This window comes from Phalacrocorax aristotelis, chromosome 11, assembly GCF_949628215.1.
Source record: "Phalacrocorax aristotelis chromosome 11, bGulAri2.1, whole genome shotgun sequence".
Taxonomy (NCBI): Eukaryota; Metazoa; Chordata; class Aves; order Suliformes; family Phalacrocoracidae; genus Phalacrocorax; species Phalacrocorax aristotelis.
This window is the reverse complement of record NC_134286.1, coordinates 5,866,525-5,885,984: the sequence shown is the minus strand read 5'-3', so window position 1 is coordinate 5,885,984 and position 19,460 is coordinate 5,866,525. Positions and strand designations below refer to the sequence as shown.

At 37.8% G+C, this 19,460-nt stretch overlaps 1 protein-coding gene across 6 annotated transcripts in view; it reads right to left on the bottom strand.

The window, feature by feature from the left end:
- PCDH11X (protocadherin 11 X-linked) overlaps positions 1-19,460 on the bottom strand; it is a 520,325-nt gene that overhangs the window by 191,713 nt on the left and 309,152 nt on the right. The window contains exon 6 of one of the 6 annotated variants that reach the window (XM_075106681.1): positions 8,408-9,181. The exons of the other annotated variants lie outside the window; for them this stretch is intronic. Within the exon in view, the coding sequence (XP_074962782.1) occupies positions 9,101-9,181 (81 nt within the window). The 3' untranslated portion in view covers positions 8,408-9,100. Of the gene's footprint in view, positions 1-8,407; positions 9,182-19,460 lie in introns of those variants that run through there. 6 annotated transcript variants of the gene reach the window in all.

The following is a 19,460-nucleotide window of genomic DNA, read 5'->3' as shown; positions in this document are numbered from 1 at the left end:
TTTCCATTTAAAAGTCCAAAATCAACGTTTGCAGGTGGAATCATTAACCTATTTCTTCCTTCTCCTACCCATTTGGCTTCGAAAATCTTTAGGATTAGGACATCTTACGAATGTCACTTAAATAGTAATGTAAAAGTAGCAAAAGAAGGATTTTACAACTGTATTCTTTTGAAACTCCAGTTTGGAAAAGAAAATAAGGCAAATACCAAGCTGGATAAAATTTATATTTTCTGTAACTTGCAAGAGACAATTTGCAGCTAAGATTCGCCATATTTTGTGAAAACTGGTGTCACATTTTTATGAGCTCGGATAACGAGATCTCAAACCCTGCAGCCAGTTTCCTCAACCGGATTTATACACTCTCCCTGGTCTGACTGCCCTATACCATCCTGGAATAGATTTTTCTGCAAAAACTTATTAGACAAAAAAGATAAAAGTATGCTAATGAAGCTGTCATTGTATGTATTATAAACTAAGCTTGTAATGGGATTATTCTCTGGAAAATTTGTTAAAGAAATGAAGTTCATGATGCAGCAAGCTTGGAGAAAAATTAATGAATTCACAGATGTTCACCTTAATGAACAACAGATTGAGAATATATTATTAAATTCAAAAGGAAAAGTTTGTATATGTTGTCAAAATTAGGTTTTGATCTTTACAAGCATTGCGCTCATGTGAATAATCAATTAATAATTGATTAAAGGCTTCCTCCAAATTTATCATGTCGGTACAATTTATTATTTATTTAATTTCTCCTCAGCACTCAATAGATCAATGTGTGAGTGGGTACCTTAATATATAATATCTATCTCTGATAGAAAAAGTCCCATTAAAGTGGTTAAGGAGTTGCCATATCATTATGGCTAAGCAATAACAACCTTTGCACCACAAGAATCCTTTTTCAGAAAGATTTGTTCACCTTCCCCATGTTTGTGCTAAGCAGCAGCTGCATTAGGAATCTTCTCTGTCCCCATGAAAGGAGGGAGGTATTTGATCTGCATTAGCCTTGGATCTGTTGCAGTTACCACTTGCCTTACACAGTGAAAGGTGGGAAGGCAGGAAGGGAAGCATGGCCAGTTCCCAACCCTTACATAAAACCCAGACATCAATCCCCTTGCTCCTGGGAAAAGGCCATCCAATTCACACGGCATTTAGGAAATGTGAAAGTAGTGTCGCATAGACCTGCAATTTATGGCATTCTAATTTAAGGAATGAAAGCTAAGTACAAATATGTTCCTATAGCGCTACTTTGCATTTAATCCTCAAGTAACTTGAAATTCAAGGCTGGAACAAAACCTCTACCAAACAAGGAAAGAATTTTATCATTTCACTGCTTCTCCCTAAACTGCGGTCTGGACTTTGGGCCAGTCCTGTATTCAATGCCATAATAAATTAACAGCAACAAATATCATGGAGCTTAACGAGCTCCCTGCGGATGGTGGGGAGGCACTCGCTGGATCCTGCCTGCTGACAGCGAGCAATGCCTCAGACAAAAGAAGCTGCTGTTATTCCAGTGGATTAACTATTCATATCGGTGTCCCAAGTATTCAACTGTGCGGAAGAGCAAGATGTGGTGAGAAAACATTGTACTGTAAATAATTACATCTTTGTTACGACAAGAAATTATCTCTTTTATGTGACTTTTGCCCTGGCCTGTAAAGCGAAGGCAGTACGGTATCTGCTACTGACCGTGAGTCGGGGAAGAAACCACAGAACAAATGCAGTACTGTGTTTTTCATCAACGACAGTGAAACAATCATGAAAAAGACTAATGACAGTTCAGTCCATTAATGAGGACCACACACAATTTTGTATCTATGGTTTAACGTTACTCTTCTGAGGTTTGCTTCATGTTATAAAATCCCTAGAAATAAACCTTACTGGAATGGGTCTAGCTTAGCTGCCTAACAGTGTTAACCCACAACACTTAGGTATAATAAACACACTGACAGTTGTTTCCATAAACTTTGTATCTGTAGAGTTTGATAATTTAGAGAAAGCATAAATAGAGTAATTGCATTAGAATTTTTTTAAGTCTATACAAAACCAGCCTACACATACCCCCCTTACTGCATAAAACTCAGCCCACAAAACAGTGAAGAATACAGCCTATATATTGTTTTATAACTGAATTGGATTCCAGAAGTTGTTTTATGTGAAAAAGCAAACAAACAAAAAACACCCCTTAAGGACTATGATAGACTACATTGAAGAAAGAACCCAGATTTCTACCAAATTTAGGCAAATTACAAAGAACACTGCACATTCAAAGCTATGAAGTCACAGGAAAACCAATTTTGAAATATTCTTCCGCTACCTACTCCTTTTGGCAGTCACTATATGGACTAAACCTCATTTACTCACAAGAGTTCAAGCTCTGAACTTTAGCATGGAACACAGTGCAAGGGGAAGAGCAGTGGAGCCAGTATGATGCTCAGAGTCCCACGCTCTGCAGTATAGTAGAAGATGAAATTTCCAGACAAACGCCACCTGCAGCATTTCAGCACATTTAACTCTTTATTAGAGGCTTAAATCAAATTGGCAGCAAATTGAACGGGGACAGCTAGGGAAATGATTCTCCTTAGCAGCCTGCCCAAACCCTCTTCTGGAGGGTGCTACTCTGCAACCCCACTGCAAGATTGCCGAACTGCCTTTCTGCTAACGCAGCTCACAGGCCAGTGGGTGAAAGGAAACAGTTTCTGTTTACTTCACCCAGTTAGGTTTAAAGAGAGATGCTTCAGGGGTAGCTGCATCCCATGGCAGCCATCCTTCTGCGGGATCTCACCCTTCGCAAGGCAGGGAAACAACTCTGTTGTCGCAGTTTAGTGCGGAGCTCCTCATAAACCAACACCCAAAGAGTTTAGCACTTCTGTTGGGTTCACGGTTTCTTAACAGCCTTTTTTTCCTAGCGCTATCTAAAATGTTTTTGAAATTTCTTGGCAAAAAAAAACAAATCCAGAAAGTGAAAAAACTTTCACGTACACACTTGCAAATACATGGAATACACAAATAAAATTAGTATACGTTGGCTAGGAACTGAACGGCTCTTCGATGTAGAGGCAGCCTGTCCCTACAGGAATGTTAATACAATGTAAATAATATTTTGGGATAAGTTACATCATCACTGTCACCTCAATAGCTCTCAACAGTTGTGAAAGAATGTTTTTGATTTATAGCACTGTATGTATTAGCAAGCTAGAACATAAAGTGAATTTATGCCACCATAAAACCAGCCAAAACTCTCCACACAAAATCAACGCCATCTTGCCAGGACTTAAATAGCAGAGCTTATTTTCCAAGGGATATGGGAAATAAGAATTCATTTCTATACCGGTTCTCTTTCACTGAAATTCCTAATTTTTCAAATTATAATATAGCCTAAAATAATTTCCAGGTTTCCTTTAGGTGAGCTGGTTTTTAATACCAGTAATTTAACTCCGAGCTGTAGAGCCTCATCCAGAATATCCACAAAACTATTCCCCACATATCAATTAATTTAAAAATACTCCAGGTCAGGGCATAATTTAACAAACTTTTCATCTCTAATATAATAATTTCAAACTTAGCAAAAAAAGTTATCTTGTTCAGACGCAGAATATTCTGAAACCTAGACAAACAGAAAATGAAATAACACACTTTGAGAGGGCCGATAACAGAGCTTGGAGCAAAGCATTATTTTCCACCTGCCTTTTGCAGACCCTAGAAAATAAGTTCGGCAAATTCAAATGCATATTAGGTCATAATGAAAATACCCAGATACTCTTCAAAATTCAGCAAAACCACTGAAAGATAAGCCCTTCTCAAGTCTCTGCATTTGGAAATAGTTTAGAATAGTTGCAGCACATATGGAAACTGGTCATCAGAGACATTTGTTTAATAGCTTTATTAATTCTGTTTGTTTATTGAAAGTCCTTAACCAAATTGAATATTAATGCTATTTTCTGCAAGACATCCCAACAAAACTAATCCTCAGATGTGTAACAACTAATTAAAAAGTTGCATGCATGAGAATTGGGTTACTCTTCACTTTGTCAGCAGACTTATACAATAACACATAGATTTCCTGCACTTACCTAGAAGGAAAGTGATTTAATTATGAAACAGAATGTAACTGCAATGTAAATGCAACTCTTTTGCCGTTGCAGAAACAAAAGGTACAACTGTAACTACATCAAAGTGTAAATATACAGGCTACATAAATATAATTTTTTATTCTGAAAGTGTATTTTTTTGAAACACCATAAAAACAGCAGTGAAATGCTGAAGACCTGCAGTAAAACTAAGTAAAAGAAAATTAAAGCTTTATAACAAGAGGAGCTCCCTTTCTAGAGATTTGGTCATATTTGCCGGAGATACCACTCTCATGGAAATATTCCTATTATCTTTCCTCATTTTAAAATTACTTTGAGGCATAGGAATAAAAAGAGTAAAGATGATGAGTATTGAACGGTTGGGTCTAGACAACAGACTCAAGCTGGCCTTTACCTTCTCTGGAGAGGCCTTCTGCAATTATGTGATGCAGTACCTTTCTTTTTTCTTTCTGAGAAATGGATGACTAAAGTCCGCAAATAATTTAGACAAAACCCAGCTTTCACAAGCGTAGTCAGAAGAATATTTCTCTGATGTTTTATTTTCTTTATAAGAATTGCTCTATTAATTCTATGCATTTAAACACACACAAAAAAGTGGCACTAAAATGGGAGATCTTCCCTTTCGCTCCCAAGAACTTCAAAAGAACAAAATTATTATATAAAATCAAATCAGACAATGTTTTCTGGTTTAGAATACTAGGTATTTTCTAAACCTGAAGAACAGGTGAATTATGACTGTCCATATCATCATTTATATGAATTAGTACTTCTTTGCCACCCACAGCGTTATTACTAGAAGCCGGAGATTAATGTAGAGACATACAGAGACATGAAAGTGCTTTATGTGTTTGCCAAGATTATAATTTGTTGTATACTTAACATTCAAGACTAGAAATGGAATGTGCTTGCAAATACTGTTTTTCTTTAAGAAATTATGACTGATATTCATATCCCTAGAAGTCAGCTTTTACCTGCTTACAAATAATGTATTTGAAAAACAAATACCAGAGCAAAGTGGGGATGCAAGGCAAATGGACTATTAATAAAAAAACCCAAACAAATTTAATTTTATTTATATTTTATTTATATTTTCCCTTATTTTCAGTGTTAAAGATTAAACCCCCACAAACTGTAAATAATACACAGTTTTGAATTTGTAGTGAAATATGAATTAAGCTCTCTACAATTACCTGAGAGGAGGCTGTAGTGAGGTGGGTGTTGGTCTCCCAAGTAACAAGTGATAGGACAAGAGGAAATGGCCTCAAGCTACATCAGGCGAGGTTTAGATTGGATATTAGGAAAGATTTCTTCACCGAAAGGACTGTCAAGCACTGGAACAGGCTGCCCAGGGAAGTGGTGGAGTCACCAGCCCTGAAGCTATTTATAAGACATGTAGATGTGGCACTTAGGGACATGGCTTAGTGGTGGGCTTTGTAGTGCTGGGTTTACGGTTGGACTCCGTGATCTTAAAGGTCTTTTTCCAACCTAAATGATTCTATGATTGTAAGTAGTTACTAGGGAGTTCACATACTTAACGGACTCTGAGTGAGGCAGAGTCTGAGCTTGGCATTGTCCAGTTGACTCTCAGGTTTAGTAGTGTAAAACTGAATCGCTCCTGGAGCAGTGGCTTGTGTGATGCTTAAGGAGGAATTACCCTGTTACAGCAACTCAGAAATGAACCATTGCTCCAGCAAGATGTTAGTACAAGGACATAATTAAAGTTCCTACTAACTGGAAGAAAAATCAAAGTCTTCTTACATGATTAAGTATCTCCTGCCTGATTTTTAAGACAAAGTGTCCAACTTGTCTAAATTACAGCAAGATTTTGCCTGGTAAACTTTCAAGCACAAAATTGCAAGGTGAACAAACCCAACATTTCTTTCAAATTTGCAACTTTGTAAAACTTGTCATCACACTTTCTGCCACATCTAATTTGAATACAAATTTCTCATTTTCCTAGGTGTACCTTCCTCAGCCAGTGCTCCTGCCAGTTCAATCAAGCTTTTATAATGATATCATTATTCTAATGCTTGAGAGCATCCACAAGCAATAACCAATGTATTGTAACACAGTAAGGACCAACTGAGACAGTTTGACATATTCTGGAGAGGTCTCTAAATGTCTCCTATCCTCTGTTTCAAAACGGGTATTTATTTCTCCCACGCTTTAAAGGCTGATTTGCATAGGTTTTTATAAGAAATCAGACAATACAGTAAATTAAAGGACATGAAAACCATATTAAAAGTCTGGTATAAATTCCCCTTTTTAAAACTGAAAGATAAAAAAAAACCAAAAACCCAGTGAATCTTGTTTCCAATGAGATGTCAAAAAAAGCAATCGTTTTATGACACAACTTCTTGCCATACATGCCAAAAGAAAGTTATTTATGCCACTGGTAATTTCTCTTTTTTTTCTCCTAAATTGAATAGAATTGAAATGATGTGAGACTGGTTTTGATTTCTCTGAATCAAAGGTATGATTAAAAATTAAAGCCAAAGTTCCATTTTCCACATTTCTGTATGAGATACATATGAAACATGACATACGCAGGACTGTTTTGTTGCGTATGGACGCCTCAACTTACAAACTAGCTTCGTGAAATCTACTCACATCTTTGCAGGTCTCAGACACAAGCCCTAGACACATCGTTATTGAGTAACACATGGAAACCTTGCAGGCAATATAAAGTATTTTAAGACACTCTGAAGCAGGGTGCCTACACGCTTTGTACAGCAGTCCAGCATGCAGTCAGAAGACTGAAACATCACAGATGAGAAATGAGAAATTTTGAGGGCAATTGAGCACAATGAATTTTCACAGTGGATCAACACAAAGTCATTTAGAATGGGTATTTCTGAAGCACTGATACAACGAACACATTTACAGTGTTCAATGGCCCTAAAAATTCACCCTTTCACCTGTGGCACAGCTACTGCTGTGAGTGAATTCTTAGATCGTTTTTAAAAGTATATTCATATGCAGTATGCGTAAATATATGTCTAGATAACACACACATGCATACCTTCAATGTACCGATCAGCTTGTTGGTGCATGGTAAAAGAAAGTAACTACTGAAAAAGAACAGCTTCACTGAGCTCTAAAAACACATGCTTTTTTACTCTTTTCAGCTGCAAAGTAAACTCCATGGTAATGGAAAACCTCACCTTCAAGAATACAAAACGCATAAAACTAGTGAGCTACAGAAATCTGATTATGTTGAAGACAAATAATAGGATATAATTATCCTCTCCAGTTCCCTACTTGCATGTAAAATGGTGAACTGAAGAGCAGGTCACCATCAGCTCACTGTCCACACTTGTGACAAGAAGCCCAGCTATGGTGAGAGGGAGTTGCTAAACATTGCCTTTCAGCTTCTTACAGTTCTCCTATCACAGTTTATAGAATGACACATATACTCACTACTGGATTCCTATTTTGTTTTAGGATTTTTATGCTTAATCTGGGGTATTAAATAACAAACAACAGATGTGTACTTTCTACCATTCAGCTACTTCAGCTGACCCAGTAACTCATTTATCAGGGCTGCGCATTCTAAAGCAAGCCTGTCTTTGCATCAGAGCCTTGCTTTCGTCAATAGCCAGTTATTCTGTCCCTAGGCATGGCAGCTAACAACACGTGACACTGTCCAATTTTATTCTGCACCATCTCCACGCTTCCCGTTGCAGAGATAAAGTTCCCCTAAAGAAACCGTCTTGTTTCTATTTCTGTGCCCAGTGCTGGTTATTTCTGAAATAACAATACATGCTTCAGTAATAACAAGTTATTTCTCCTTGACTGCAGAACAGATTTGCCACAAACTTTATGTTAGTACTTTCAAGTCCGGTCACATTAACCTTTTGCCTATGTAACAACCCGCTGTGCCCCTAGCACACCTTGTCAGAACAGTTAAGTGCAGAACTGGGAGACTCCAAACCACCATTTAGAGATTACACAGAATTTTGGCACGTCTCCTGTGCCATTTGGATGAAATACTAACTTACTACTTTGTTCTTATACAGGGGCTGCACACCAGCCACAGAAGTTTTTTTTCACAGGCAAAGCATTGAAGAACACATTGCAGTGTCAATAACGCTGTTTGGAGAACACAGAAGAGGGCTATACATTATTTCTAAACTTTGTTATTATTAAAGAACTCATAAAAGGTAATAGCAGATCTTTTGCAGTTTCCCCTCAAAAAAATCCTCATTGCTACTTTTTGAAGACCACCCATATTTTAATAGCATAAATAGACTTCTTTAAGGAATTATTAAACTTTGCTTTATTTGCCACATAAGTTCATAAATGATCATCATGTAATCATTTTAAGAGCAGGTGAATCCTCATTAGCCTAATCTCCTTTCCATTTTGACTTCTCCAGCCATCAGAAGGCTGCTCATTAGCCAAGAAGTAATGACACAAGTGTGTGACACTGGAAGATAACACCTACTAACAAAAGACGACTATTAAAATAGGGAGCTACAGAAGGATAGTTAGCTTGATAGCTACAAGCTTCCAATGCCGCTCCTCACTTTATGATATACATCTCTAGGTTTAAGATACAAACATTAATAAAAAAACCTGTTTGTTGTTTGACATCTTTTGAAAGAGTGTTGTGATCTCAATGGTATGAACATTGACAGAAAATAATACTTTAGTGACCACTAATTCTCTACAGTTATTGCCGCGAGTGGTGGTATCTTAACACCCTTTTCTGTTATAGAGCTTTTCTTTCACTTAGTAGAACCAGGAACAAAGCAGTAAGTAACCCTCCTAAATCTTTTTCAATTCATAAGGATGTTGCAGCAGCTGCAAAGGTGGTTCACTGAGGTATCTCCTTATCTGCTCAAGTTTATAAAGTCCCTAAAGGCTCTCAAGACCCAAAGTGTCTTCAGGATATTGACAGGTATTTGCTCACTGCGACCTTGTACATTTAATAGCCTGATGCAAATCCTCAATGCCAAGGTGGAAATTAACCTGTGTGAATCTCAGAGGCAGGCAAACAGAAGCTGTCAGAGGCAACTGCGGTCAGGCATGGGAAAGCAGAACTTCATCTGCAAAGCTGTTAACTTCTTGACTTTGGAGTTCGACAGCTGAAATACAGTAGGGAAGACAGTTAAGGAAATACAAAGTGCATAGATTAAGATGCTATCATTTGTCACAAATGCAGCATTCATTTCCACTGCCATCACATTCCTGGGAGGATAATTTAAGACAGTTTATTTCTTGACATTCTGCAAGAGAGTTCTGAGATCTGAACAACCTTCATGGGGTTTTCTGGGGTTATTTCTCTCATCTTACCCATTGCTTTTTTCCACAATGGCAAATATCTGTTGATTTGTACTAGTTTCTGTGCTTGAACAAACAGTAAAACAAATCCTCAGATAAACCCTTTTATTTTTTTTCTCCCTTAACTGCTTTTGTAGATGATGAATACATTTTTGAGAAGGTTGATGGGGTGAAAAAAAAATCCAAGAGAAAGCATAATTTTGATTAAAAGCAACCTATGGAGCTCACCCAGTCCAACCTCCAACTCAGAGTACGGCCACTTACTAGAACATGTTGCCCTGGGCTATGTCCAGTTGGATTCCAGAACATCTCTGGGAAATTGCTTCCAGTGTTTGACAACACTCATAGTGCCTCCACCTTTTGTCTACTCTTTTCTAAGACAACTGCAGACTACAATAAGCTCGTCCTTTCACCTCCTCTTTTCCAAGCTGAACAAAACCAATTCACTCAGCAAGACACATACACCAGCTCACTGACTATCTTGGCTTCTGCTGAACTTGCTTCAGTCAGTAAGTCAAATGTCTGTCTTGGAGCAGGGAGCCCAAGCCCTGGCACAGTACTCCAGCCACGGTCTCACAAGAGCTGAATGGAGGGCAACAATCATTCCCTTGGACCTACTGCCTGCACTCTTGCTAATGCAGCGCGGTACGTGTTTGGATTATTAAATGTATAGTGTTTTGCAATTCAAAACCTCTTTCCAATACAAAGGATCCTCCAAGTCAAGAAGAAGACATGCAAGTCTGAGTTATATTCCCAGAGTTAAGGCGTCAGAAACTTCTGTTGGAAAAGTTATTATTTCAAAGCATCCTCTCAGGAAGGGCTGACAGAGGAAGAAAATCTCAGAATATGACAGAACCTACTCTGCAATGCTTTTCACAGCTCACTCCAATCAGCAACCAAGGACATAACCTCAATAAATTCTTAGTAAGTTTACAAATGCTTAAACTACGGATGCTCACAGACCATTTAATATCTCGCTTCTAGAACTTTGCATCTGGTAGTATATGAGTTTTGTAGAGTCCAATACAATTTCTTTTCTATACTCAACACAAACAGTAGAACCAAGTATTTCAGCAGTAGAAGCACATATTTCAAATACTGCCATAAAACTAGTAAAAATACAGATTAGTTTAGCTGTCAACATTCTAACAATCTAGACTGTATTTATTTTAGTATTTAATTATATTCTGAAACTACTACAGAGATGCTGCTCTGAAACTGATACTATCATCTACTTTAAATTATTGCTCTAATTCTTAACTTCATTGAATTCACTTTGTTGTAGTTGCCCAGACAAAGAGATGGCGAGGCCTGTAAATCCTCTCCCCGTACAGTGAGAAACTGTACATCATCCCTGTCAGCTTAATGAATGTAGTGAAAGAACTTGAAGATACAGCTTGTGCTTCTCTGCAGAACCATCCCTTATTCCAAAGAGTGACCCGTGGACAAGAACAGGGTAAAAAAGTGCCTTTGACTATGGTCACCCTCGGGATGTTCTCTGGCTTCTCAACCACAGCTCAAGAAACTCTAGAATTGTCCATTGTCTCTTTTTTTTTTTTTTTTTTTTAAACCTCCTCTGGAGTAACTTAGTAGTTTTTGCAATTGGATTACAATTTGACAGTTAACGTGTTTTCATCAGATGAATGACAATTTGTAAAGAATTGTTGTAGTTTTCACTTAGTTTATAAAAGCTGTTTCCAAGCAAGCACAGACATCCATTCCTTGTCTGCTTCAGCACTGTATATTATCTCTGCATATTACTTATTCAGATATTTCTGGTTTGATCTGCTTTTTAGTGGCTTTCATAATAAACTCCTTTAAAAAAGAAATACAGACTATAACTTACTAAGGTTAAATCACCTGAAGAAATTAAATTGGAAAAGAAAGTTCTTCTACATTATACTATAATAAGCCTCTCTTAGCCTGGTAAGATTACCTTTCTCCACAGTAAATCTAATCAAACTTCATGTTGGTCACCTAAAATGGTTGAAACTGTGATTTCAGTTGCTGACTTAACTCAAATCTTCACATTAAAGGCTATCTTTAGATCTATCTACAAAATCCTTAGCTACAAACAATTTGCAGCATAAGGTGTTACAATGGACTGAGGTCCATGGAAATCAAGTAAATGCAAAGAGATGAAAACATTGTAATCTCTAATTGGAGTTAGTAGGTTTTCTATTTATTTGTGCAGCACTCCTTTCCTGTTTTGGAGACCGTCACAGAAATAGTGCCCACCTGTCCTCCTCTCCAACTATTATGGCTTAGGTTGCACACAGGGGAAATGGGAAAGCTCAGCCGTCTGAGCGCCAGTGACGGAGCGACGTAGAAAAATGAACCATTTTTTATATTGCTATAAAAACAAAAGACAACATAAAGGCAGTGCAATGCCAGCTAAACCAGTGTAGTTGACAGGTATATGGACTGAAAATATGCTGGCAATTAGAAGCCTTGGCTAAAAATCCTGAACATATACAACTTTCAAAACTATGCTGCTGTCTACAGATTTCAGCCATTTCTGAGTTTTGACATTAGCTCGCAGCTGGCAAGTAAGGAGGACCTGCCCTGGAAGGGGATCATCTGTAGTTTCTCTCAGATTTCTCAGTACTGAAAGGGATCAAATACCTTTTACTTCAAGGATCTGATGTTGAGCAGGAGGCTCAGAGGAAAGGATTAAGCACTCTTCCAACAAAGGCAGCAAGTATGAACGTCCATCCTTCTCTGGTACCAAAGCAGCTTTCATGGGAAGGTGCTCTACGTGGGTGAAGCATTCAAGAATCACCCGCTACCTCCTACTGCTGCTGTTGAATCTGTCCCAAGGAGCGAGAGCCCTGCCAGGGGCCCGGGCTGGCGCAGGCACCTCTCTTCCTACAGCTGCCTGGTGCCATGCACACACCTGGAGGAGCTGCACTTTCAGGCTATCCCCAGCATCTGCAGACGGAAGCCCTGATGGAGAATATCGAAAGTTTTTTTTCAAAACTTCTGATATTTTCATATTTTTTGAAACAGGCAGGCAGGGGTTTGAATGGCATTTGGAGGCTTCCAAGGGCAAGAAAGCAGGTGATTCAGTAAGGACTCGGGGGCATGCTGTATATTGCAGGGTTGAGGTTTTATTTCCTCCTCTGGTAATTTGTCAAACAGATTGTTATAAAGAGTTACAGAATCAAGAAATGTCAGACAAATACAAAAAAGCTTTGAAACCTTTTGTGATAAAGCAAAAGTAACAAGTATAGTTACAACAGCTGCATGCACAACTGTGTTTCCAAGGCAACAACTCACAATCCTTACAACTATAAAAAATCCTATACACCACGGGGGAGTTGTGAAATTAGGGAGACTCCAGCTAAAATAGAATATAGAAAAACGGACTAAAGCAGAGAAGCAGCAGGGACACTGAAATTAGGAAACTCACGCTGCTTTTAACAGCTGCAGCCTGAGAGCGCCTTGGCGATGTTTTGGTGAAGTCCTGGCCTGCCGGTCTGCCACACCGGTTTCCCTTTGTCTCCCAGGTTCCAGACTGCCCACTCGTTGGTGCCACGGGAAAAAGAATATTAGCCTAAAATTGGCAGTGCCGTTACTGTCACTCCATGTACTTGCAGGGTAATGGCAAAATCCTGCCCAAGTTATTTGCTAGCTTAAGCAAGAATCTAGCCTGTTAGCAAACCAGCGCACTAGGATAAGCTAATACTTTGAAATCACTTCAAGGAAAGAAAGAAAGAAAAAAGCCCATTGCTTTCCTTTTAATATTATTGTTACATTTATGTGACAATAAAATGTTAATCCTTAGGGTTTAAAAAGCACCGTTTGTCTTGTATGAACTCATTTATAAACATACTAAATTATTAAAAAACAACTTGCAGGTTTACGTACAGAACTTCAGCTTTTGAAAAACTGCAGCTGCCCAATTTCCAGCACTTGAGCAGCCAGAGAGGAGCTGGGTCAGGCAGCATCTACAACTGCCTGCATGATTCCTAGAGTGCAAAAAGACAAAAGCTTTGCATAATGTCTAGTTACAGACATACCCGCAACTACAGTAAAACCTAACTTTGTAGCAGAGGCTCATCTGTCAGTAGCACAGGTATCTCTTACATGCTCTGGACTGTATGTCATGGAACTGGGTATGTGTGCAAGCAAATCATAAACAGAAAAGTAAACCTAGGGAGCTAAAAATATATAAACACAGTGTAGGGGCATTTAGTAAGAATTGTTAATTTAAAAAGACAACAGGCATATATCTTTCCTCCAAAGCATTTGAATTTGCAGTTTGAGGATTAGGAAGGTGCAAAATCAAGTTATGGAATTTCAGAGATGTATAATTACCAGCAGTGGTAGTTCATACACAAATGAAAATATCCTAGACAGGTAAATAGGCACAGAACACCTTACATGTAAACAGGAGTCTCCACTGTTCCACTTGTGTGAATCCAGGGCAGTAGGACTGACATAAATAGCTATTTTGCATTTCTAGAGAAATAAAACCACAGCTTTGTTCAGTGCTTCTGCAGAACCATTGGCCATAACTCTGTGCCATTGGATCAGCTCTGCATTCAGTCCCTTCAATTCTTTTCCTCTAAATTCAAGACACTGGTTCTCTCAAGCCTCACTGGTAAGTGGAGTATTACAACTATTTGATTGGTGCTATTTGCATTTTTTGCACATAGTGAAGTTTCCAGTTAAATCTTAAGGCTCCCTCCCCTTCACATCATCATTTTCTGCTGTTCGCCAGTGCTCAGGACACACAAACGGTGTGACTTGATGACCATGGAGGACATTTCTCCTCTCTACGTAACATTGCCTATAGCTGATCAAAGACAAAGCGAGAAACTCTATACCCGGATCCTACTTCCTTCTTTCATCAAATGATTATAAATAAAAGATGACTACAAACACCTCTGCAGACATACCTGAATAATTTTTAGATCAAGATAACTGGTTTTTTTCTTTGTTATTTATGTGAGATTTCAATTGCAAGGCAATACTTTACAAAGACAGCTTTAGATTGACTAATGTGAGCTGTGATCTCTTCCATAACGTTTTTCTGTTCATATCCATTTTCATTTTAACAGCGATATCTGAGCCATAAGGACTGATTCGTGACTTCAGGAATTGTGACAGTGGCAGAAGTCAGACCAGTGCTTCCAGCCTCCTCAAGCGCTCGTATTTTGATGGTTCAAAGCTTTCAGGGGTACATTCGCCACTATATATATATATAATATATACTTATTCTAGAGAGAAGGCAGGAAAGCAGGACAATGTATATATGCTGCGCTGAAAAGAGCTAATTTTCATGAGCTAATGAAGTGACTAGTGAACTTCTGTGCTTTGTGAAGCATTAGTCAGTCATTTCTATTAAAATATTGAAAATATTACATGCTATATCATAACCCCTACACATTCAGTGATCAAAAGCCTATTAAAAATATGAATATAGACTTAACGGAATGTGTAATTTTTTCACAGTCTTCACTGTACCATTTTCTCATATTTTGTTAAAAATGGGACTGAGTTGTGGATTATGGGTTGAGTTTGTTTCCCAGTCCTCAGCGTGTCGTCGCCCCTACACACACTCAGGTATTACTCCTGTATTTCCATACAATCCAGAGCTCAGCCTGGTCATACTGAAGCTAAAGAAAATTATCTTATAAGCCCAGTGGCAGAGGGCTTGGACCCACTCTTTCCAGGGATTATCAGCGTTCAAGAAAGTACAAATGGACTATGAAGCACCACCTCCCTGCAGCGAGAACAGATTTCGCCTTTTCTACTGAAGGCATTGTTAGCAGCTCAACACAAGGGGAAATATCAATAGGTACTCTGAGAATCAAAGCAGCCTGTATATAACAATGCTTTTGTCTTTGATGATAGAGCTAATTGTTCTCTACTTTCTAAAATGCCTCTGTCTCCCCTATAGATTTTTCTATACATTATTTTTCAGCCACTTCTACTGGACAACGTAAAGCTTTCTTAGCTTTGCAGTCAATAAATGAAAATATACAAGTCTTTATTTACACTACCAGACAGGGGCTCTAATGCAGTCCTTGTAGTGCAATACATCACAGGTCTATAGCCTTCCTTAGGGTTTATTCTCTCTCTCACACAACTGCAAATGGGTCTAAATCAAACCAAACACCTGGAGACTTTCCAGTTGTATTTTCCTATCCTAAATGAGTGGGTCTCACTCTACCTGTCATATACCCAATCCATACAACAGTGAGTAACAGTTTCAGAGTATTTGGGAGAAAAGGAAACAGTCACACTGGCATATCCTCCCATTTGTGTGATATAATAATCTGTCCTAACACTTGTTCTTTTATATTTACGAAGAAAAAACAGAAAGAACACATTTTTAATCGCCTGTATCCTTCAAATGAAAGGAACCCAACTTGTTCTAAATAAAGAAATACAAGCAACAGTAACTACTTGCAAAAATGTTAGAATGAAATAGCCCTAAGCCTTTCCAGCAGCACAGATTGAACTAGATTAGACGCTAAATCATTTTCACAATTCAGATACTTGATATTTTATCTCTTTAATAGGTTCCCCATTTGTTTTCTCTTTACAACTGTGACAGCAATTACAAGTCCAATGAATATTGATACGACATAAAAACAAGTGTTTTTTCCTCACACTGCTTTTAAATATGTAACAGATATTTAGACACTACTAGTCTTGTGAATAACACATTTCACCAACATAAATGATAAAACTGTGGACCAGAGGTGGCTGAAATGTCAAGGATAACAAGTCCTCAACAATGAGAGTAGACTCAAGATAAAGACAGACACAGGTGAGAGAGAGAGAGAGATATTACAGGGAATGGAAAATAAAAAAATTGTTCTTTCAGCATCTGAAAACAAATTACTTCATAGCTACCTATGTACCTCATTTCTTTAGGAAAAAGTTCAGTCATACCCACAAGTGTCAAAAAATTTGAGATTATCTTCTGACATGGGAACATCACAGTACTTTCAGACACACATGCACCACACACCAGCTCTGCATGCAGCTCTCATCCAAAGCTTGTAAGGAGAACTTAAACTGCAAGGACTGTGAGCGTGCTTCCTTTGCTTTTTCATGTGGTACATTCATGCATACCTATTCATGTGTAGCTTTTCTTAATTTCAGCAATAATTAGTGTTCTGAGATACATTAGGGATGAAATCAGTTGGGATGCTTGATTTATGAATGTTGTTTCAGGGTAATGAATATAGTCTAGCAGGTAGTCACTATAAAATTAAGAAAGAAGAGAATATTTAAAAATAAGGTGAAGTTTGGGTGAATTTCATTAACATGTAGTAGAAACGCACCTTTGTATTTAAGAAATACAGTAACCGCCATTTCAACTTGCATCAACCAATAATTTGACCTCCCCAATAGAATGTCAAATTTTGATGCATGCTCTCATATAGAATATTTACAACTTGCACAAATTTCCTGACCAATTTACAAGTGAAATACAATTTTAAACACAATGTACTCTAATTCAACTTTCTCATTTTACTGACAAGTCATATACTTTTATTTATTATGACTGGACGTGAAACCAGAAAACAAGAGTCTGAACATTGAGTTACTTTACCACTCCTTTGCAAATTAAATGTGTTTTCTTCCATCTGTTTTGTATTTCTCTATATTGAAAATGTACCTAGTCATATTCTAAACATGTGCTGATTATTTTGCAGACAAATTATTTAAGTAATCAGAAAAATATCAAAACAAGTATAGGGGAAAGTATCAGATAAAAGAGACAGGCACTTATCAACTTATATACACACACCCAACAGTAACAAACAAAAAACGCCATGCCAGAGCAGTCTCCTCATGAAAACAGAAATGCAACATGGGAATTTTCCTCAAACATTGTATGGTTCTCTTCAGTTTGGAGTGCCCTCAGGCAGAGTGACTTTGTGCCCAAATGGGAGGCACATCACGGTAGATCAGTATGAATAACTCATTGAGAAAGAAGATGGCCTTGACCATAAAGAAATGGTCACTATCAGTCATGCAGTGTCATGCTTGTAGAAAATTAATGTTCCTTGCAAATCTTTACTCTAAGATGTATTCATCAGAATTTTGGTTGTGGTTTTATTTTTTTTTAAATCAAAATCACAGATTTAAAAGCAGACTAGCACATGGGTAATATGTAATGTAGCATCCATTAACTTTACAACTGTATAATTTGTTAAATGTGGAGGAGTATCAATTCCTCTTCCAGAAGTAGCATAACAACATTATCAGATTTATAGTGTTAAAATAAACATGATGAAAGCAAAACAGCTACAGAAATGGAACGCATTTATAGCCTTCATACAAAAGAATTTTAGAAGTTGTCTCAAGCACCTGATAGCTTTGAGCACCAGGATCCAAGATCCCAGCGTATCTTCTATCCATGTGACCACGTTTGCCTTCTATTACCATGACCTTCCAGCATTGTTTTCATATGATTATAATGTGAAAATTATGATCATTCCAATGGCTGTCATGATCAAACACATGAGTTGCTGTAACCTGTTCTGGACAAAAGTCCCTGCAGTTAATTTTTCTAATGTAAGCCTTTGTCTAATTTTCTGAAATCTTGCCAGCACTGCACCTCAAAGATTTCAGTTTTCTTCCTGTCACCAGCAATTCTTTCTCATCATTCACATCCTGGCTACTGAAAGAAAAAAAAAAAATTGCACTTTTTACCAGTTATGCCTTGTACAATTTGTATTTCCCAGTGGTTTTACTTGGGAATTTTAAGAGCTCCCAACAACAGATGCATTTAACTGACAAGCAGCACAAACTAGTAATTAGTGTAGAAGAGCTTAGGTTGGATCCTAAATAACTGTATCAATTTAGTGTCTCTGCAGTTCGATGACTGTGATGTGTTGCATCCAATTTTGATTAATGAAATCTTAGGTTTTTAACATATTCACAAACAGTCCTTCTTTGCAATATTTTGTTGCTTCCAAGTTGGTGGTTGTGGAAAGACACTGTTTGGTTGATACAGCTGAAATTTGTTCAAGGATTTTAATAAATGGTAAATCAGTTTCAATATGTAAGATCTTTCCCTCACCCCGTTTCACTTCCCCTGCCACACGAAGGAAAGGCTGCAAACTGAAGACATTCTTGTCTCATACCCTCCCACAACCTATTTGCTTGCTGTGATGACAGAAATTATCTGTGTTATCATATAAATATGCACATATATTATTAGGCACACACCATGATTATATATACACATCAATGAAATAATAAGAAATAATGTTTCTCTGTAGTCACTGAAGCAATCTCCAGTTGCTCATGCTATCCCATGTATCTTCCAATAATTTGATGGGGCAATATCCTGAGACATAAAACCATTATTTGTAATGGCTAGAGACAATTTCCTCTCATTAATCTTGTGCAGTTTATAGCCTATAAATCTTGCCACCTTGCGCCACTTGTGGATCATCTTGTCTTTGATACTTTGACAAAAAGCATAATTACTGTCTCCTTGCTTCATTTCCTCTTGTTTGTGGCTGCTGGTGGTTGAATATTCCACACAAATTCCACTTCTAAAGGCACTTTCTTGACTGAGAGTCCAAGCCATACCACGAATAAAGCCAGAGCTATTTGCCACTTCATAAGGTTTGAGAAGTTTCAGAACTACAGCTCAGCTCCGGCTGCCAGTCAGTTACAAATGCAATTGCTGAATAAGATTCTTGTAGCTGGACTCAATGAGGCCCATAAGTTTAAATTCCTGAATTTGTGTTAAAAATGCATTTCCATTATCCAGATGAGTTTTTGTCTGAATATCTAACAATGCATACATTAGACAGAGCTGTGACATTAATTTTCTAATTGTTTTACAGATGAGCATAAAAAGAAAAAAAGTGCTCTAGAACAAAATTCCTGGCCATATCCCAACAACTCCAGTGAAACTGCCATTCACCTTTGCATCAAAAAAGTAAAGCTTCCGAACCTCCTCCAGCCACCTGAATGAATCTCGTTGAATACTTCCCTGCAACCTCCACACTATTCTTTGCACCTCAAGTCTACGCAGCTACATTAAGATTTTATTTTAGTTTCAGCAGTGCCTTGGCTCTGGGACTGCTCTTTTTTTTC